The sequence below is a fragment of the Podarcis raffonei genome, chromosome 2 (genome assembly GCF_027172205.1).
Source record: "Podarcis raffonei isolate rPodRaf1 chromosome 2, rPodRaf1.pri, whole genome shotgun sequence".
NCBI lineage: Eukaryota > Metazoa > Chordata > Lepidosauria > Squamata > Lacertidae > Podarcis > Podarcis raffonei.
In genome coordinates this window covers 38,386,213-38,403,055 of record NC_070603.1, presented here as the reverse complement: position 1 = coordinate 38,403,055, position 16,843 = coordinate 38,386,213, and the positions used below count along the sequence as shown (strand labels likewise).

Below are 16,843 nucleotides of genomic sequence, written 5' to 3'. Positions count from 1 at the left end.
CTAACGAAAGCGACTCAGCTACGCTTGGCAAAGAAAAAGCGCTTTATATGCGTTGAATACGCATTCTAACACTTGTGACATCAGATGGCGCTGTGGAGTTCTGTTTTTGCCAACCCGATTTCTCATTCAACGTTAACGACGGGTTTAACCAAAACGCTTCTTTGATGTGTCTAGATCCAGCCCAGAACACGTCGTCGAGATGTGAAACAAGTGGGGTGGGGTGAAAGTGGGTAGCCTAAATGCTCAATTCCCTTATTTCCGGGAGGGTGGACTCATTGAACTTAATCCCTCATACGAGAAGTGAAAGTACTTCTCCGTGTTTTCCTTTGGTTTCGTTTTGCGCGCCCCCCTTCGCTTCTTGCTGCTGGCTCACAAGCGGGGATTGCATGCTTCTTGATGCTCGCGCTTTCTACTTCTCAGGTAAGGCTTTTCCCAGTGATGTTTTGTTTTGTTGTTTTTTTTTGGCTTCGGTCGCCCGTTTGAGAAAGCTGCAAAGGTCTTGCGAGGCTGGAGCGAAATCGAGTTCCTCTTGCAACGACAGCGCTTAGAAACCGGAGTGGGAGAATCCGATCCAGGCTGCGTGGCGTCAAGAATCGGGTCATAGCTGTCAACGTTTCCCTTTTTTTAAGGGAAATTCCCTTATTCCGAATAGGATTCCTCGCAAGAAAAGGGAAAAATTGACAGCTATGCTGAAGGTGCCTACTAGAGGGTGTGCTTCGGGATGAACGCTGTCCCCTTTCCTTTAAATCCAAAGCAGATTCTGGATTGGGAGCTGAGGAGCTGCGGGTAAAGCAGAGTCCCTTTCCTTTGCCAGCCATTTCCCTACTCAAAATCGCCTCCAGGTGCAGTTTAAGAATGCCTGGAGTGTACTCGCTGGATGCCAGCACTGATTTCGGCTCAGTTGCTGTTGTTGTTTCGTCGTTTAGTCGTGTCCGACTCTTCGTGACCCCATGGACCAGAGCACGCCAGGCACTCCTGTCTTCCACTGCCTCCCGCAGTTTGGTCAAACTCATGCTGGCTCAGTTGCATCTTGTGGCAAATCCGTTCGGCTCTGCTGTACACAACGGAGTTCCTCTTTCCTAAGAACTAATGCACAGCTTAGCTATTGATTGAGTTTCTTCCAGAGAACCATAGTTGGCAGGGAAGGGGGGTGGGGTTCAGGAAGAAAGTGATTGGACGCCTTAACAACTCTTCCCCCCACCCCCGTTCCTAAAGTAATGCAAAACAGTTTATCCGGAAGGGATGCTTCTTGGTTTTTTGTTTTTGCAACGTGACAGTTTTGCTCCTTGGGGTGCAAATACTGTACATGGAGTGGTTGGTATTCACATCAGTTTGACTTAGACTTGACCCATTGAAATGAATGGGCCTGGCTTAATTATGCTCATTAATGTTAATAGCTGTACCCTGAGGAAAACTGAGTTTGAAGACAACATCCTTTGAATTACTGCCCATCTCCTAAATGAAAGGGTTTCTTTTCCTGAAGCCTTTTATTTGCCCTGTAGGGCAAAGCCTAGCCAGTTATTATAAGGCGGATGCTGAAGCGCATACTCTCCATTGCATAAGGAGAACGTTGAGTTTTGTTTACGTGGGAATGACTTATCTGACTTTGTACCTGGATGAAACTGGTCTTCATAATGATACAAAGGTTGTGAACCATCCACAATCTCTGCCCAAGATCCCATGTGGTTCCAGGTGCTCACCCAGGGTCGTGTTTCCATTGAGAACGAAACGCAGTGGAGGCTGCAGTGTCTTTAAGAAATATGGCTTAATTACACATTTTTACGCCTGAGTTTTTAGGGACGCGGGTGGCACTGTGATCTAAACCACAGAGCCTAGGGCTTGCCGATCAGACGGTCGGCAGTTCGAATCCCCACGACGGGGTGAGCTCCCGTTGCTCGATCCCTGCTCCTGCCAACCTAGCAGTTTGAAAGCACATCAAAGTGCAAGTAGATAAATAGGTACCTCCCTGGCAGGAAGGTAAACGGCGTTTCCATGCGCTGCTCTGGTTCACCAGAAGCAGCTTAGTCATACTGGCCACATGACCCGGAAGCTGTATGCCGGCTCTCTCGGCCAATAAAGTGAGATGAGTGCCGCAACCCCAGAGTCGTCCATGACTGGACTTCACGGTCAGGGATCCCTTTACCTCTACACCTGAGTTTAGATGAAGATGGTGCAGATCTTACAGCACTGTCATCTCAAGAGCCCTTTTCTTTATCTAATTATTGTTGCTGGGTTGGGAGAGTTTGGTTGTTTGTGTGCTTATTGCTGTTGAGCACTCAACAGAAGGTCTCTCTCTTCATCAGGGTAAAAATCTGATTGGCCTTGGATGGCCAACAGATCCATATGCTGATCTTGCAGACAAGGCAGCACTGTCCAGAAGAGCTAAAACTGAGGGACTGTAATGGAGGGAGGATGGACTTGTTACATGTAGTTAGCAAATGTTTGCTTTTAACTGATTAACATTTAAATTAATTCCCCCAGATTACAGCTCTGCATTTTCCTTGTACATATCCCCGTTTCCTTTAAAAAAATAAATCAGCTCGAGTTGTTCAGCTTTTAAAAAATAATGGGGAGGAGGAGTAAGACAACTTCCCTCTAATGTTCTACCATAAAAAATAAGGCTTCTGCCTCTCTCAATATTCCCATGCAATCTAACAGAGTTGCCTCACTCCATTAGACTGCATAGGGAGTGTAGATACAGATGGAATCCCCCAAACCCATGGAGACAAAATTGCTCACCTCTTGCAGACAAGCCATGGGACACCCCCATACCTCATGCAGAGTTTCAGGGGTGCATCCTCTTTACTACCATGGGCCTGGACTTTTTCGAAGCTTGTGAATGGGGCTGCAAACCTAGAGGGTGGAATTTGGGGCCAGCTTCAGTTTTCACTATATTTCATGCACTTTGTGGAATTTGTCTTTCAGTTTTATGTTCCCAGAAACAGCACTATTTTTTTAAGCATCTTCAATTTTTCAAGTGGCTTTGTTTCTTAACTTCCTTCCTTAACAAGTAACATGCCTCTCTCCTGAGGTTTGACTTGCGGTTAACTGAACAGCATTAATCCCTCAGGTCCATGCCTGCCGAAATTAATTTGATTCGGTTTCATTTTCTTCATCCCCTAAGGCTTGGCTAAGGACCAGACCTGAAAGGAAGGGCCGTAGGTAAATTGTAGATCATCTGCTTTGCAGGCAGAAGGTCCCTGGTTCAATTCCTGACGTCTCCAGGTAGGGAATGTGCCTGATCTGAACCCATGGAAAGCCACTGCCAGTCAGTGCAAACAACATTGAGTTAGATGGAATAATTGTTTTATTCATTATGAGGCAGCTCCCTATGTTTCCTATGCTGGTGGGTGTTTGTTTATTATTTATTTAATTTATATACCACCATATACCCAGAGGTCTCAGGGCATTTCACAGAACAAAATCAAAATATAAAACCACAAAATAAAAAATAAAAATAAAAACAACAGCCCAATAACTGCCCCCCCCAAAAAAAACATTTTAAAAGGGCATCAGATGTTAATTAAATCAGTCAAATGCCTGGTGTTCCAGAGGTCGGTCAGGGCTTCAACAGGGGTGCTAGTCATATCAGCCAGAAATCCCCTCAGAGCCATTTCGAATCCCACTTGACCCATCAGCCTCCGAGGGCTAATAGATCCCCTGCCTCTGTGGAAGGGAGAAGGTGCTGATAACCTAGCGTATTTTTCGCTCTATAGGACGCGCTTTTTCCCCTCCAAAAATTAAGGGGAAATGTGTGTGCGTCCTACAGAGCAAATTCAGGCTGCGCGGCTAAGCCCAAGGCCAGAACAGGGAGACAGAGCACTGCACAGCTCTCCGTCTCACTGTTCTAGCTTGGGGTTAGCTGCACAAAGCCTCTGCAGGGCAGCGGGATGAAGGCACCCCGCTGCCCTGCGGAGGCTTCAAAGGCTGTCCCCGAAGCCAGAACAGCGAGACGGAGCGCTGCGCAGCTTGGGGATGGCTGCGCAACTCCCGCTGCGCTCTGGGGGCTTCAGGCAGCTATCTGCAAGCCTTTGGAGTGCAGCAGGAGTTCCCACTGCACTCCGAAGGCTTACAGATAGCCGCCTGAAGCCTGGAGAGCGAGAGGGGTCGGTGCACACCGATCCCTCTTGCTCTCCAGGCTTCGCTTCGCTGGAGAGGCGCTCGCTGCACAGTTTTCCCTCTCTGCACAGCGCCCCTTCAGCGAAGTGGGAGGAGAAATTGAAGGGGGTCCGTTTCTCCTGCCGCTTCGCTGAAGGGGCGCTGAGCAGAGAGGGGGAGATTTTTTTTCCCCTGTTCTCCCCCTCCTATGGTCTGGTGCGTCCTATGGTCCGGTGCATCCTATAGAGTGAAAAATACGATAAATCTCAACAGAAAGTGATCTGACCATGACTGATGTCTATGTCCCCCACCTTCAAATCACCATCTTCGTGCCCAGTCAAGAAAACAAGGTCCAGAGCGTGACCTGTGCATTGGGCCAGTGACATGTTGGGAGAGCCCCATGGTTGTCATGGCGGCCATGAGGTCCTGAGCCGCCCCAGAACCAGCTGCCTGGGCATGGATGTTGAAGTCTCCCAGTACCAGCAGTCTGGGAGTTCTCAACACCACCTCTGAGACCAGCTCAGTCAGTTCAGACCGGGAGACTGCTGGGCAGTGAGACAGGCGGTAAACCAGCAGAATCCCTAATCTGTCCCGATTGCCCAACACCAGGAACACCCACACACCCTGGTCAGAGAGTTTGGAGATGGAGAGACTCTACAGACCACAGCAACTCCCCCTCCTCGACCCTTGAGCCTAGCCTGATGCTGTACTGAGTACCCAGGTGGACACAGCTGGGTGAGACCGACTCCACCCTGTTCACCCACCCAGGTTTCAGTGATACATGCCAGATCAGCCTCCTCATCCATAATCAGATCATGGATGAGGGAGATTTTATTCTGGGCAGACCTGGCATTCAACAGCAGCAGTTGCAGACCCGAGGGCTGGCTGATATGACAACAACAATTCCCTAGATTGAAGGGGGGGTGGGCTGGCACACGGCCTGGTCACTAACTGCCTGTGCCATGTGCCCGTTACCTGGCCTGCCCCTCCTCCCACGCCATACCTCCCTCTACCCAGTGGTGAAGCTGCATGCTCCACTACTGGGGGCGGAGAGCAGGCAGGGGCGTGGCTGGTGCCCCCGGGGGCGTGGCATGCCTCCCAGGGCCGTGGTACGTGGGGGCAGTGTGCAGTGCGTGTCCAGGGGGGCTGACATGATTGCAACCTACCCAAATAGTGGTGCTGGGGGCAGTCCGCTCCCTCTGCACTCCTGTTCCTCCGCCAGTGCCTCTATCCGCAACCACTTTTATTGGGTCTCTCCCCCCCCCCCCCGCTCTCCCCTGCTCCTCTCCTCCCAGGCACATCCCACAAAATGCCCTTACAACTCAGTTAAAAACAGTTAAAACACTTAAAAAAACCTTTAAAGGATATAAAAAACAATTTAAAAGAAGAAGCCCTCTCTGCTGAGCAGCGGCAGCAGCAGCAGTCCTTATAGAACCTGTCAGGACCCGCCCTGGGCCAGGTGGATAGAGGCAGGAGCAGGACCCTACGGCTCTCAGCAGGGTTTTAAGCAACAGCTGGGCTGGGGAGGAGCCAGATTAGGTTTGTGGCATGGGAAGCCTTTAACTGGGTTGTGAGGTTTTTTTTGCCCTGAGGTACTATTTCTGGGTTAGCGGAGTCTGTTACCTGAAGCGTCGGTAACCTGAAGCATCTGTAACCCGAGGTACCACTGTATATAGGATTGTTCCTAACCAGGTTCAGTCACAGAGGTCAAGCGGGCATAAAAACCCAAAGCTGGCCTGTTCAGTTTTTGTTTCTGTTTCGATTTTTGGTCATTTGCCCAAAAATGTCAAGGACAAAGGCCAGGATTTCCTGCTCAACCTTTCTTTAAAAAAATGCTGTGCACTTTCGGAGCTGGGCTCCACCTCTGGACCTCTGCCATGGCTCCTTGGCTCTCTGAGGACCTCAGCTCAAGGATGGGAATTTCCTGTTTTTTGTTTTCATGCATCTTATCATTTGTATTTGTATTACTGGGTGGAATCTCCCTTTCAGTTCTTAGATAGTTTGAGAGCAGAGTTTGCTGTGGTGTGACCTAGAGATAAAGCTGCAGGCTGGAGAGCCAGAGAAGTAGAGCACAATGTTTGATTTCTGCTTGAATCTGAGGCTGCTGCTATGGGAGAAACAAGACCCTCTTGGGGTGTTAATGCTGTGAGCCCCTCCACCATAGGCTCAGGTTGCATATATGTGTAAATAAACCATATTTCAGAAAAGCACCACAGTCTCCGCTGGGCCTCATTTCCAAAAGGAAACATGGATACTGGCTAAGCTCCTGGAACTCCTGGGATCTCATACTGCTTGGAGATTGGGGTGGCATGCAGCAATATACCGGAAATCTGCATCCAATGCAGATATAGTCTTAGTTTTTCTTGTTTCTTCCTGTTGCAAACTTGGTAACTGGTGATAAGGAACCTTGAACAGGATACTCTTGTCTTGTCTGTAAGATATGAGCAGCACCCCCTCTGTTGGTAGAAAAGATAATGACATGGTAGATCCTTATTCAATAGCAGAATGGACCTATGCTATTTTTTCTGGCAAGGAAGTTGCTTCAGAGCTAGTGTTCTGGGATTCAAACCTTAGGAATTGTTGTTATTCATGTTTATAGCATGATAACCTAAAGTCTAAATTGTAGGGAGTTGGAATGCAGCCTCTTGGGTCTCGTTGGGTCACCATCCTCTTGCCCATTGGAGCAAATAAAGAACCTCACGTTCAGCAGGGAATGTAAGCAAATAATGTGGAGGGGATTTCAAAATGGGTCCCTACCTGTAGTAGTCTGAAGCCATACAGCCATCTTCTGCCATCTTAGGTTTCTGCCACCTCATTTGCATAGAGGAGGCCTGTGCTTGGCAATGTTTCTACGTGCTGGATATGAGCAGCCTTTATATGAATGTTGGTCTTGCACTGAGGTTGGTAGACAGCGGCCACAGAGCACTGTTGTACCAGTCATGGTTCTCCCCAAAGAATTTTGGAAACTGTAGCTTCTTCCCCTGTTTCTTTCACAGCGGGCTTTAACAATTAATCCCTCTTGCCAGGAAACCCTGGGAATTGTAGTTCTGTGAAGGGCATACAGTCATATCTTGGATCTCAAACGCCTTGGCTCCTGGACAAATTGACTCCCGAACAATCGAAACCCGGATGTGAGTGTTCTGATTTTCGAACGATATTTGGAAGCCAAACGTCCAGTGCGGCTTCCAATTGGCTGCAGGAGCATCTCCTGTCTGCTCCTGCAGTCAATCGGAAGCTGCACCTTAGTTTTCAAACCGTTTTGGGAGTCGAACAGAGTCCCAGAACAAGGTATGACTGTAGAGTTCTCTTAAGAACTCTCAGCACCTGTAACAAACTATGCTCCCAAGGATTCTTCAGGGGAAGCTGTGACTGTTTAAAAGGGTATAACCAGTGCTTTTTTTTCCTAAAAAAATGTTTAGGGGTAGTCTCATTTTCCTACTCATATTGAAATACTGCCCCTCAATGAGGCCAAATGTAAATTCACAAAATGTTTAGGAGTATGCGTCCCCCCAGAAAAAAACCACTGGGTTTAACAGTGCTTTAATGAAAGAGGATGACGTGGCCAAAATATCCCAATATGATCTCAGTTCCTCACAAGACTTTACTGGATGTATGTACACGCAGATACAATAAGTATTTCTCAGGAGACTATCAGAAAGGGACAACACTAAAAAATTAGGGGTGGCCAACAAGGGACACTGTTGAATTGATACATTAAGAGAGGTTGACACCAGCACCACCAGCCCCCCCTCTAGGCCTTCCATACTTTGCAGTTTTAAGAGCTGGTTGAGTATAACTTGTAAAACCCTGTAATTCAACCATAGTGCCCTCTTTTGCCCAAGTTTCTTGAAGAAAGATGATATCATGTGTTTGTAGACAGGAACAGAAATCACTGTAAATCAATGCAAGAGGATGATGTGGCCAAAATATCTGTGCCCCACTGGATTTGAAGGCCTCCATCCCCAGTGGGTACCTTTCAAATATATGAGCAGTTGTTGTTTTTTATGCCTCCTTCCAGGAATTTCTTCCCTTCCGCAAGAAGTAGGGAAGACTCCCTTCTGTGACTGACACCCAGTCACGTTCACGCTTGCTGATTGCCAGCCCCTTCATATTATGAAGCAGTAGCAGACAATGCAGTGATGACATTTACCTGACTTCCCAAAAGGTGTCTCACTGCCGCTTACTGGGAAGGAGAGAGCAGCACAATGCAGACATACCTGCAAGAGCACCAGACTGGCTTTGCTGGTGCATTTGCATTGTGATGGCAGTGATTCACCTGCTGGGAGGTCAGGTAAGCACCTCCATACCATTCACTACTGTTACAAAGTGATTTCACACTTATCCAACATGTTCTTTGTTCTGCAATATTTTTGGTGTGTTTTTTTTAAAGGATGAATCAACTTCAGAGGTAGAATGTGAAGGACTCTGTTGGAAGTGGTCTTCTTTCAAATCGGTTTCAACTGCATGAAAATGGAGGAGGACTCTCACAAATCCTCTTTTCTCAACAGGTGAACAACGAGGTCTTTCTCAGGTGTACGACATGGTGTCAGAAACCTCTTCCAGCAGCAGGGCTGGCATGTAGCACTATTTCAACATCGTCCCGATGGCATCCCTCCAGCTCTTACCTCTGTGCTTCCTATTAGTAACCACTCAGGGATCTAGTGGTAAGCATTCCTATGCCCATTGGTGACTGTGGGGTGCTTTGGAATTATCTTTTGCTCTTATTTTTGCCTTTCATTGCATAGGGATAGGAGATAGCCCCAGCTTTCAATACTAAAAATATGTATCAGCTGCTCTGTGTTCAGGTATTCTGAGCTATTAAGCACATTTCTGAAAAATGAGAGCTGTATTTTCTGCATTTCAGTAATATTACATAAATCTTGGTACAACTACAGCCATGGTGCATAAATCCTGATTAAGTACAGCTGTGCAAATTCTCTTGCCATGTGTACCTTTCTAAGGGATGCTGGGCAGAAAAATGAGACTGGTGTTGACCTCCAGAAGTTGGACTACAGGTCCCATAATCCCTCACCATTGGCCATGCTGGCCAGGACTGATGGAAGTTGGAGTCCCACAATACATTGAGGAACACAGGCTCTGCTCTCATCAATGGGTTGTGCTTTGCAGATTGTATACAAAGTGGTCCTTATGTGCTAATTTATGCTCCCTACCTATTGCTGTTGGTGATGGATTATATACTTTCCTGGCCAGTGCTCCTAACCGGATTTAAATGATTGAGTATTATAAATTCAACACCCTTCTAGCTTGTCTCCTGTTACTATTTTCTCCACAGCTTTATACTCCGACATGCATTTGTACAGGAGTAAGATGTTCAGCCCAAACCCACTCAGCATTTTATGGTACAAGCCTACACATGTCTACTCAGAAGTATGCACCAATGAGACTCCTTCTTCCCCAAATGTATGCCTTCCAGGTGTTCTGGACTATAGCTCCCATCAGTACCAGCCTGCATGGCTAATGGTGAGGGATTATGGGAGCTGTAGTCTAACTTCTGGAGGTCAGCATTAATCTCATCTTTCTGTCCAGCATCCCTTAAAAAGGATGGAAATTCCAGGTGGAGGAAGGCTTGTTTACGTTAACTGGTGGCAGTTTATTATGCCTTAGGATTGTACCTTTTGCCAGCCTTAGGGTACAATCCTTATCTCAAGGGCTAAAACAGCCTTCACTAAACTTCCCTCCAAATGTTGTAGACTACAGCTTCCATCAGAGAGGCCAAGAGGTGGAGATGAGTCAGGCTGGTGAAGAGTCATGCTGTAGGTGTCTTTCCCTCCTGCTCTGACAAATTCCCATCCCCCCCATCTCCCAGAACCAGGAGAGGCATGAAAGGGGAGGAGCAAAGACAGGCACACAGGTGCAGTCTCTGATTGCTTGGGGGGGGGAATCCCAGAGATGAGGGGACTTTGGAAGCTGTGGGGAGGTGGGGGTCTTCAGTCTCAACAACTGCTTCACAGGAGTAAGACCTACTAGAGATGAGTCGCTGTGCTTATTAGGCCTGACACTCCTGTGCAGATTATAGTTTTGGTAATAAAGAGTTAATTTCAACTTTCACGTTGTGATTTACTGCTGGTTTGCTTCTGACACTGAGCTACAGCCATCCCTGACTGACAGATGCAGCTGACCTTGGCTGTCGTAATAGTGCCTTTTAATCGCCTGTTTCAGTGCTTGAATCAACTGATGCATTTGCTATGTCTCCCCACCCCATTTTCTCTCAGACTTCCCTACTTTCACGTGTGATGAAGATGTTACTGCAGCACTTGGGAAAACCGTTAACCTTACATGTGAGAACAACAAAGCAATGCTAAATGCAACAGTGAGGTTCTGTCATAATGAGACAAGTTGTCCAAAGGAAAGTGACCTCAACTCAATAAGCAATAAATATATTACTGACAATGGAAGAATTTCATTGATGCTGATAAATCAATCTGTTATCCTCAGTGTCCACAAAGTAAAAATATCTGACCAAAGACATTATAAGTTTTTTTTGGAAGCTGTTAATGGAGATGATCACAACAAAATTATATATCTAAAGGTTGTTGGTAAGTTTAAGCCAATGAACAACGGACATCAAGAACTCTGGGTTTGATGGAGCATGGGTTGGGGCTGGTGTCAAAAGCAAGGTGATATTAAAGTAATGAAAATGCATATTGGAGGAAGTGTGGGCATGCTAAACATATAGCAAACCCAGTTCTGTTTCTGAAGAAATAATGACCTTTAGCTGAATGTGGTCCATAATAGTCTGGGAACAATTTCTTTATTGTTCTATTTACATATGTAGGTACCTGGCTGCAAAATTTTCTTCCACCCCAGATAAAGCTGGTGCCAACCTATATATAATTCTAGTGCCAGTTAAAGGCCTATTTATTACACAGAATCATAGAGTTGGAAGGGACCCTTAGGATCATCTAGTCCACCCCCCTGCAATGCAGGTATAGGCAGCTGTCCCATACGGGAATTGAAGCTGCAACTTTGGTGTTATCAACACCACACACTAACAAACTGAACTATTTCCTGAGGCTTTGTGGTGGATTGCTGAGCTTATTATGTTATTTTAGTTTTCTTCAGTCAGTTGTTTGTTTGTTTGCTTACTTATTTCTATACCATCCTTCATCCAAGGATCACAGAGAAGTTTATGTTGAATTCAAGCCAAGAAAGTCAGCGAAGTTCAGAGGAATTGGCCATCCTCCAGGTGCCCGGCTTGAATTCTTGTTGACCTCCCTGCCAGCGACTCCCGGCAAGACCAGGGGAGGTCTTCAATCGGCGATTCTTCCCAACGTGAAGAACACACCATTCCTCCCCCTCCCATAGACAGGGAGGGGAAAGAGACAGACAGAAATATATTTACATGCTTTTATTCCTGTCTTTCCAGCAGTACAGAGAAATCATGTCTGTACCCTCTCATCCCCAACTGCAGAGAGAGAAAAAAACTCCACCCATGTACTTCCAGTACAGGGTCATGTGCCACTCTGAGCTAACATCCGGTGCTCAGTGCACTGTCCCTTGTTCCCACGGTACAGTCCCATAACATCAACATCCTGTTTTCCATTCCAGCCACCTGGAGCTCGCTTCTGCATTGCTCCTTTTTCGTAACAGTTTATGATATAAAAACACAAGAATACATATCACAGTAACAAACAAACAAAATACCACCCCTACATACACACACACACAGAGAGAGAGAGAGAGAGAGAGAGGGCTTAAAAGGCCATAATTTATCTTGGTTAGCTGGTGGTTTTGTTTATGTACATGAGATGTCTTCAACTAAGTCCTACTCAAAGTAAATTCAACAGAATTAATGAACTTAAGTTTGTAATGTCCATTAATTTCAATGTGTCTGCTCTGAATAGGACTATCTTATGCTTTTAACTACTGATATTGTAACCCACTTTCGGCTTCTTTTTCATAATGCAAAGTGGGGCTAGAAATATTTTAATTAAATTGATTAAATAAGTTACCACCTACATATTTTCCAGCACCGTATTCTGAACCTCAAATCAAAATTCAGAAGGACACTGTGGTGTGCACAGCATCGGGAGGGCATCCACAGAGGCAGCTCTATTGGTTTGGTGACCATGGAACCAACCTGACTCACAATTCAAAACTTGTGTCTTTGAAAAATGAAGATGGCTCATTCTCTCTCATCAGTACTCTTCAGCGGCATTCTCTTGATAGTGGCACGATATGCTGCTCCATCCTCAACAGCAACACAAATTGTGATAATCCCCAGGGTGAGTTCAACAAAAATGTCTTGTTGCCTACAGACTAAACTGTCCAGAAAGCCATGGCAGTGACACTGGCTTGGATCCATTTGAAAATCAACTTTAACTTGTACTGTAGTGGAAGATTTTTGGGTGGGGAGTGGGTATTTTGAGGGCAAATTAACTGACAGGAAACTGGTTGTGATTTTGATTATGTTGTGAACTGCCCTGAGATCTATGGATGAAGGGTGGTATACAGATTTAATAAATGAAGAATAAAATAATAATAATCTAGATGGGAATGTGTTTTTGGGGGAGGGGTGAATTGGAAAGAAATGATTGGTGGGTTTAATGTTTGGAGCCCAGAGCCCAGTCTCTGTTCTGTACTGGGGGTCACTTCTAGAGAACCTGTTTATTGAGCATTCATCCTTATTTATTTATTCTTTTGTGGGGATGTTAAGCAATCAATGATGTTGCATTAAGCAATCGTTATCCCACACTTTCTGGTGTGTTTTCCTGTCAGATTAAGTCAGAATTGTGGGGTGGGTGGGTGGGTGAGTTTGTTATGCAAGAGCTCCAGATTAAGTTTAACTGAGCAACCTGAATTTCCTGCCTCAAGAGCCCAGGCTGCCATCTTGATAACACAGCACACAAGTCGTAATTAGCTAGAAGATTTATTGCGATACAAACAATTAGTCTCGGATGTCTAACCAAGCATCTGTGCCTTAGGAGTCAGTTGACCCTTCTGAGGAGTGCATCCTGGTTCTGCAGAATATCCTGAACCTATGTCCCTTATGTCTCTGGGTTTGTTTCCTGTCTAATACCTTTCCCATACGTCTACTCTTTGGGCTCAGGGGATTAATTGCCTCCTCTTCCAGTGAAGAAATGCTACCCCTTCTGCTTTCTGAGCCTGCCTGTGCTTCTTGAGCGAGTTGACTTCCCTCCCTCACACTCTCTGCTAACACCTTATCTACATTCCATTCCTTGTCAGGAGGAGGGGGAGGGGAGCTGCTCCCAGCTGTCTGACTGCTTCCTAACTCATGCTGTATTTCTCTACTTGGGGCAGATGTGTTCATGACATCCTGGTTTGTGATTGATTCCTACCCAAAATAGCAATGGTCTACAAGTGCCCTGAGATTGTGGCCTTAGCTAGTCACTTATTTTGAGCTAGGCCAGCACTGCTCCTTGGAGTAATCATTTCATACCCTCCAACATTTTTCAGATGAAAATAGGGATGTAGTATTCCAACATCATCATCACCACCATCATCATTTTATTATTTATACCCCGCCCTTCTGACTGGGTTGCCCCAGCCAAACAGAGCAGATTCCAAGTTATATAAACATTAAACAACTTCCCTGTTGTTTAATGAGATGTCTTCTAAAGGTTGTATAGCTACTTATCTCCTTGGCTCAGGGGTTGGATAACTCCATACCCTCCAACATTTCCCTGATGAAAATAGGGACGTTGTAAGGAAAGTGGGACATTCTGAGATCAAATCAGAAACTGGGACGGCTTCTATAAATCCAGGACTATCCCTGGAAAATAGGGACACTTGGAGGGTCTGTCATTTGCACATCTTCAGGAAGCTTCCAAGCAGGATCCAAGGACCACGGCCTTTCCCTCTGATCTGTCTCCTGCATCTGATATTCAGGGGTGTACTGCCCCAGAACATGGAGGTTTTATAGGAGGGACTTCCACTGACAGATTAATGATGGGGGAGTGGCGCTGAGGAAAGGGATGTGGGCAGTGGTTTTATGATTATTTGTAGCTTCCTCACTTTTTTGAGGTACTGGTGGCTTGATTATATCTGAGGCTTGAGTATTTCCACATTGTCACAGTCAGTTGTGCCCAAAGATATAATTCACTCCAGATGTTACTTTTTCTCTCTTCCCCTCCTGTACAGGTTCTGCTCTTGTTCATGTTGGAAATGAAACAACTACCAATAAAGTACCACAAGATGTAGAAAAGAAAATATTAATTCCAGTTTTCATCGTTGTTATCCTGGCAGCCATTTGTGCTGTTACGTTTTTTCATTGCAGAAAGAATAAAGGTCAGTTTTTATAAGAATTGGCTGCAGAGTCATGTTTTTCTTCCCAGGATATCATTTGGAAACCTTCCTATGGGGGAGGAAACTTCTCCAGGGAGCTTATATACGTGTGTGTGTGTGTGTGTGTTTGTGTGTGTGTGTATTACAAGAAAGATCTGTGTGGAGCATATAATTTACTTATTAGAATAATTGTTCCCCCACAATCTTTGGGATTCAACACTTCAGTTTTGCCTATAATAAGCCTACCCAGGCACCAGATGATGCTCGGTGTAGCATTTAAATTTCTTCAGCTTGAATCCAGAGGAACTACCACACAGTCCCGCCATGCACCCCAAGTCTGCCTCAAGATGAAAGTCTTCCAGTGTGAAGTGTGCCTGGGCTGGGGTGGTGCGAAGGTAGGCATTCTTCGTTGAGCCTTGAGCTGGGTGGCTGTCCTACTGCAGAGTTTAGGCTGAAGAAGTTTTGGCTGCCATGATGAAATCACTACAAAGGCAAAACGTGCTTGCTGTTTTGTAGATGCATGCGCAGGAGTTTGCAGGATTGCAGGAGGACAGAGAAGGTCCCCCTCTCCAAGGGTTCGACTTTCCCTGAATACACAAGTCCACCTGAATCAGTGATATCCAGAGTCCAAAGATAAACATGAACACCCGGTTTTACTGCTCTTATGGGGTGGGTGTCTAGACTCTGGCTGGGGAAAAACCATTTGTTTTTCTTTTGGCTTCAACTATTTTTTAAAATTCATCTGTGAAAATACTATATTTGAAGTGAAACTAATAAAATGCCAGAGAAACTGAGCACTGCAACTTGTTACAGCCACATAAAGCGTTTTCACCATCATGGAGTTCAAGCCAAGATTTACGCATACGTGCAGCAAAAAGGCAATACAAACCACAGCATTTCTGTCAAGAGCCCACAACTTGACTTTGAGTGAAAATGTTTAACAGCTTTTACAATAGTTTAGATGAAGTTTCAGCAAAGTATATAAAAACAGTGGCTACCAGGACATAGATGCCTTATTCTCTAAAGAGTGGAATGGATGGGGTAAAAGTAGACAGAAAAATACATAATTCTTCCTCTCCTCCCATCTGATTTGCCTTTTCTGGTTTCCCTTTGTTTTGTCATTCCTCAGGTGCAATAAGGAATAAATATCTCCAGCGGCTTTTCCTATCTGAAGGTAAATATCTATTAAGTCTGCTAGTTAGTACTGCAGTTAATACAGGAAGAAAGGTGTATACATTGCTCTGGCCTTTTCAACATTGGCATGTCATAGAAAAATATTTTATATATTATGCTGATAGGCGAATGATTTCTTAGTTCATTGCAATCAGTGGCATTCTTGCTGTCATCATTATTCTTTCTTTCTCCTAGAGATGATATAGGAATGTCAGTGACAAACCAAATTGAAGCAAATGCAGTGACTGGATCAAGAAACACATGGAAAACTGTAACACTGTGGGACTCTGCAATTCAGATTGCGAAGGCAAAGGACTTCTGCTCTGCAAGCCCATCTTACGACATCTCTAAGCCATTTTAGTGTCTTATTAGTCAAGAAAGACTTGCCTTTCATGTGAAAGAAGCAGTCTGCTGTTTGGATTCCACTTCTTTCTCCAGCATAATACAATGTATCTTTCTTCAGGTTTTGAACAGGATTGTTTTCCTGCAGCACTCCTTTATATAGCATCTTTAGATAGTCCTCTCTGTAATAGTTGCAGCAGACTAGGTATATTAATGTGGCAGCAACAGTATAGTCATCTGCATTCAAATCTCACCTTTGTTAAATACCTTCTGAAAAGCCTTGGACAAATCAGAATTGTGATCTAAAGGTACAAATAACAGATGATAGATAGATAGATAGATAGATAGATAGATAGATAGATAGATGATAGATAGATGATAGATAGATAGATAGACACCGTATATACTCAAGTATAAGCCGACTTTTTCAGCACATTTTTTATGCTGGAAAAGCCCCCCTCGGCTTATACTCGAGTGAGGCAGGCGGCGGAGGGACAAGCGGCCCAAAAGGTGCCTCGGCTTATATTTGGGTCGGCTTATACTCGAGTATATACACTGTATGTATATATATATATATATATAGTAAGTTATTGTTTTGTCTTTATTTTTTAAGAATATATTTACCATACTCATTTGAAGAGGCCTTGTGATTATTACTTTTTTTGAGGGTGTGTGTCTTCAAATAAAAATACATGAACTGTGGAAGAATAATACTACTGAACTATTTTAGTAAACTCCCCCTGCCCCCAGAACTGCCCACAGCTTAGTCTACCAGCTCCTGAAAGGAGTGTCTTAGCAAAGTAGCTGAGAAGTGGCACAGCCAACTATACAACTATTGGTCAGTTTTGGTTTCAGCCACACTAAGGCTGCAAATTTAGGAGTGAAGCCCCATTGAACAGAATGGCAATCTCATTTTAATTTTCATTTATGGGACCAGTCAATTGCTCTGGTTTTATCTCTGATT

At 45.1% G+C, this 16,843-nt stretch overlaps 1 protein-coding gene across 2 annotated transcripts; it reads left to right on the top strand.

Moving 5' to 3' along the window:
* The first annotated feature begins 207 nt into the window (after positions 1-207).
* On the top strand, positions 208-16,196 carry LOC128407558 (CD276 antigen-like). Of its 2 annotated transcripts, XM_053376062.1 has the most exons (8): positions 208-420; positions 8,117-8,389; positions 8,607-8,762; positions 10,332-10,655; positions 12,090-12,344; positions 14,221-14,367; positions 15,494-15,538; positions 15,733-16,196. In XM_053376062.1, exons 3-8 carry the CDS (start codon positions 8,702-8,704, stop codon positions 15,741-15,743), a joined length of 843 nt encoding a protein of 280 aa, XP_053232037.1. In that variant the 5' UTR covers positions 208-420; positions 8,117-8,389; positions 8,607-8,701; the 3' UTR covers positions 15,744-16,196. The 2 variants fall into 2 exon arrangements, with proteins under 2 accessions (XP_053232037.1, XP_053232036.1); XM_053376061.1 differs by lacking the exon at positions 8,117-8,389 and having other exon boundaries at positions 209-420.
* The last annotated feature ends 647 nt before the right edge of the window (positions 16,197-16,843 follow it).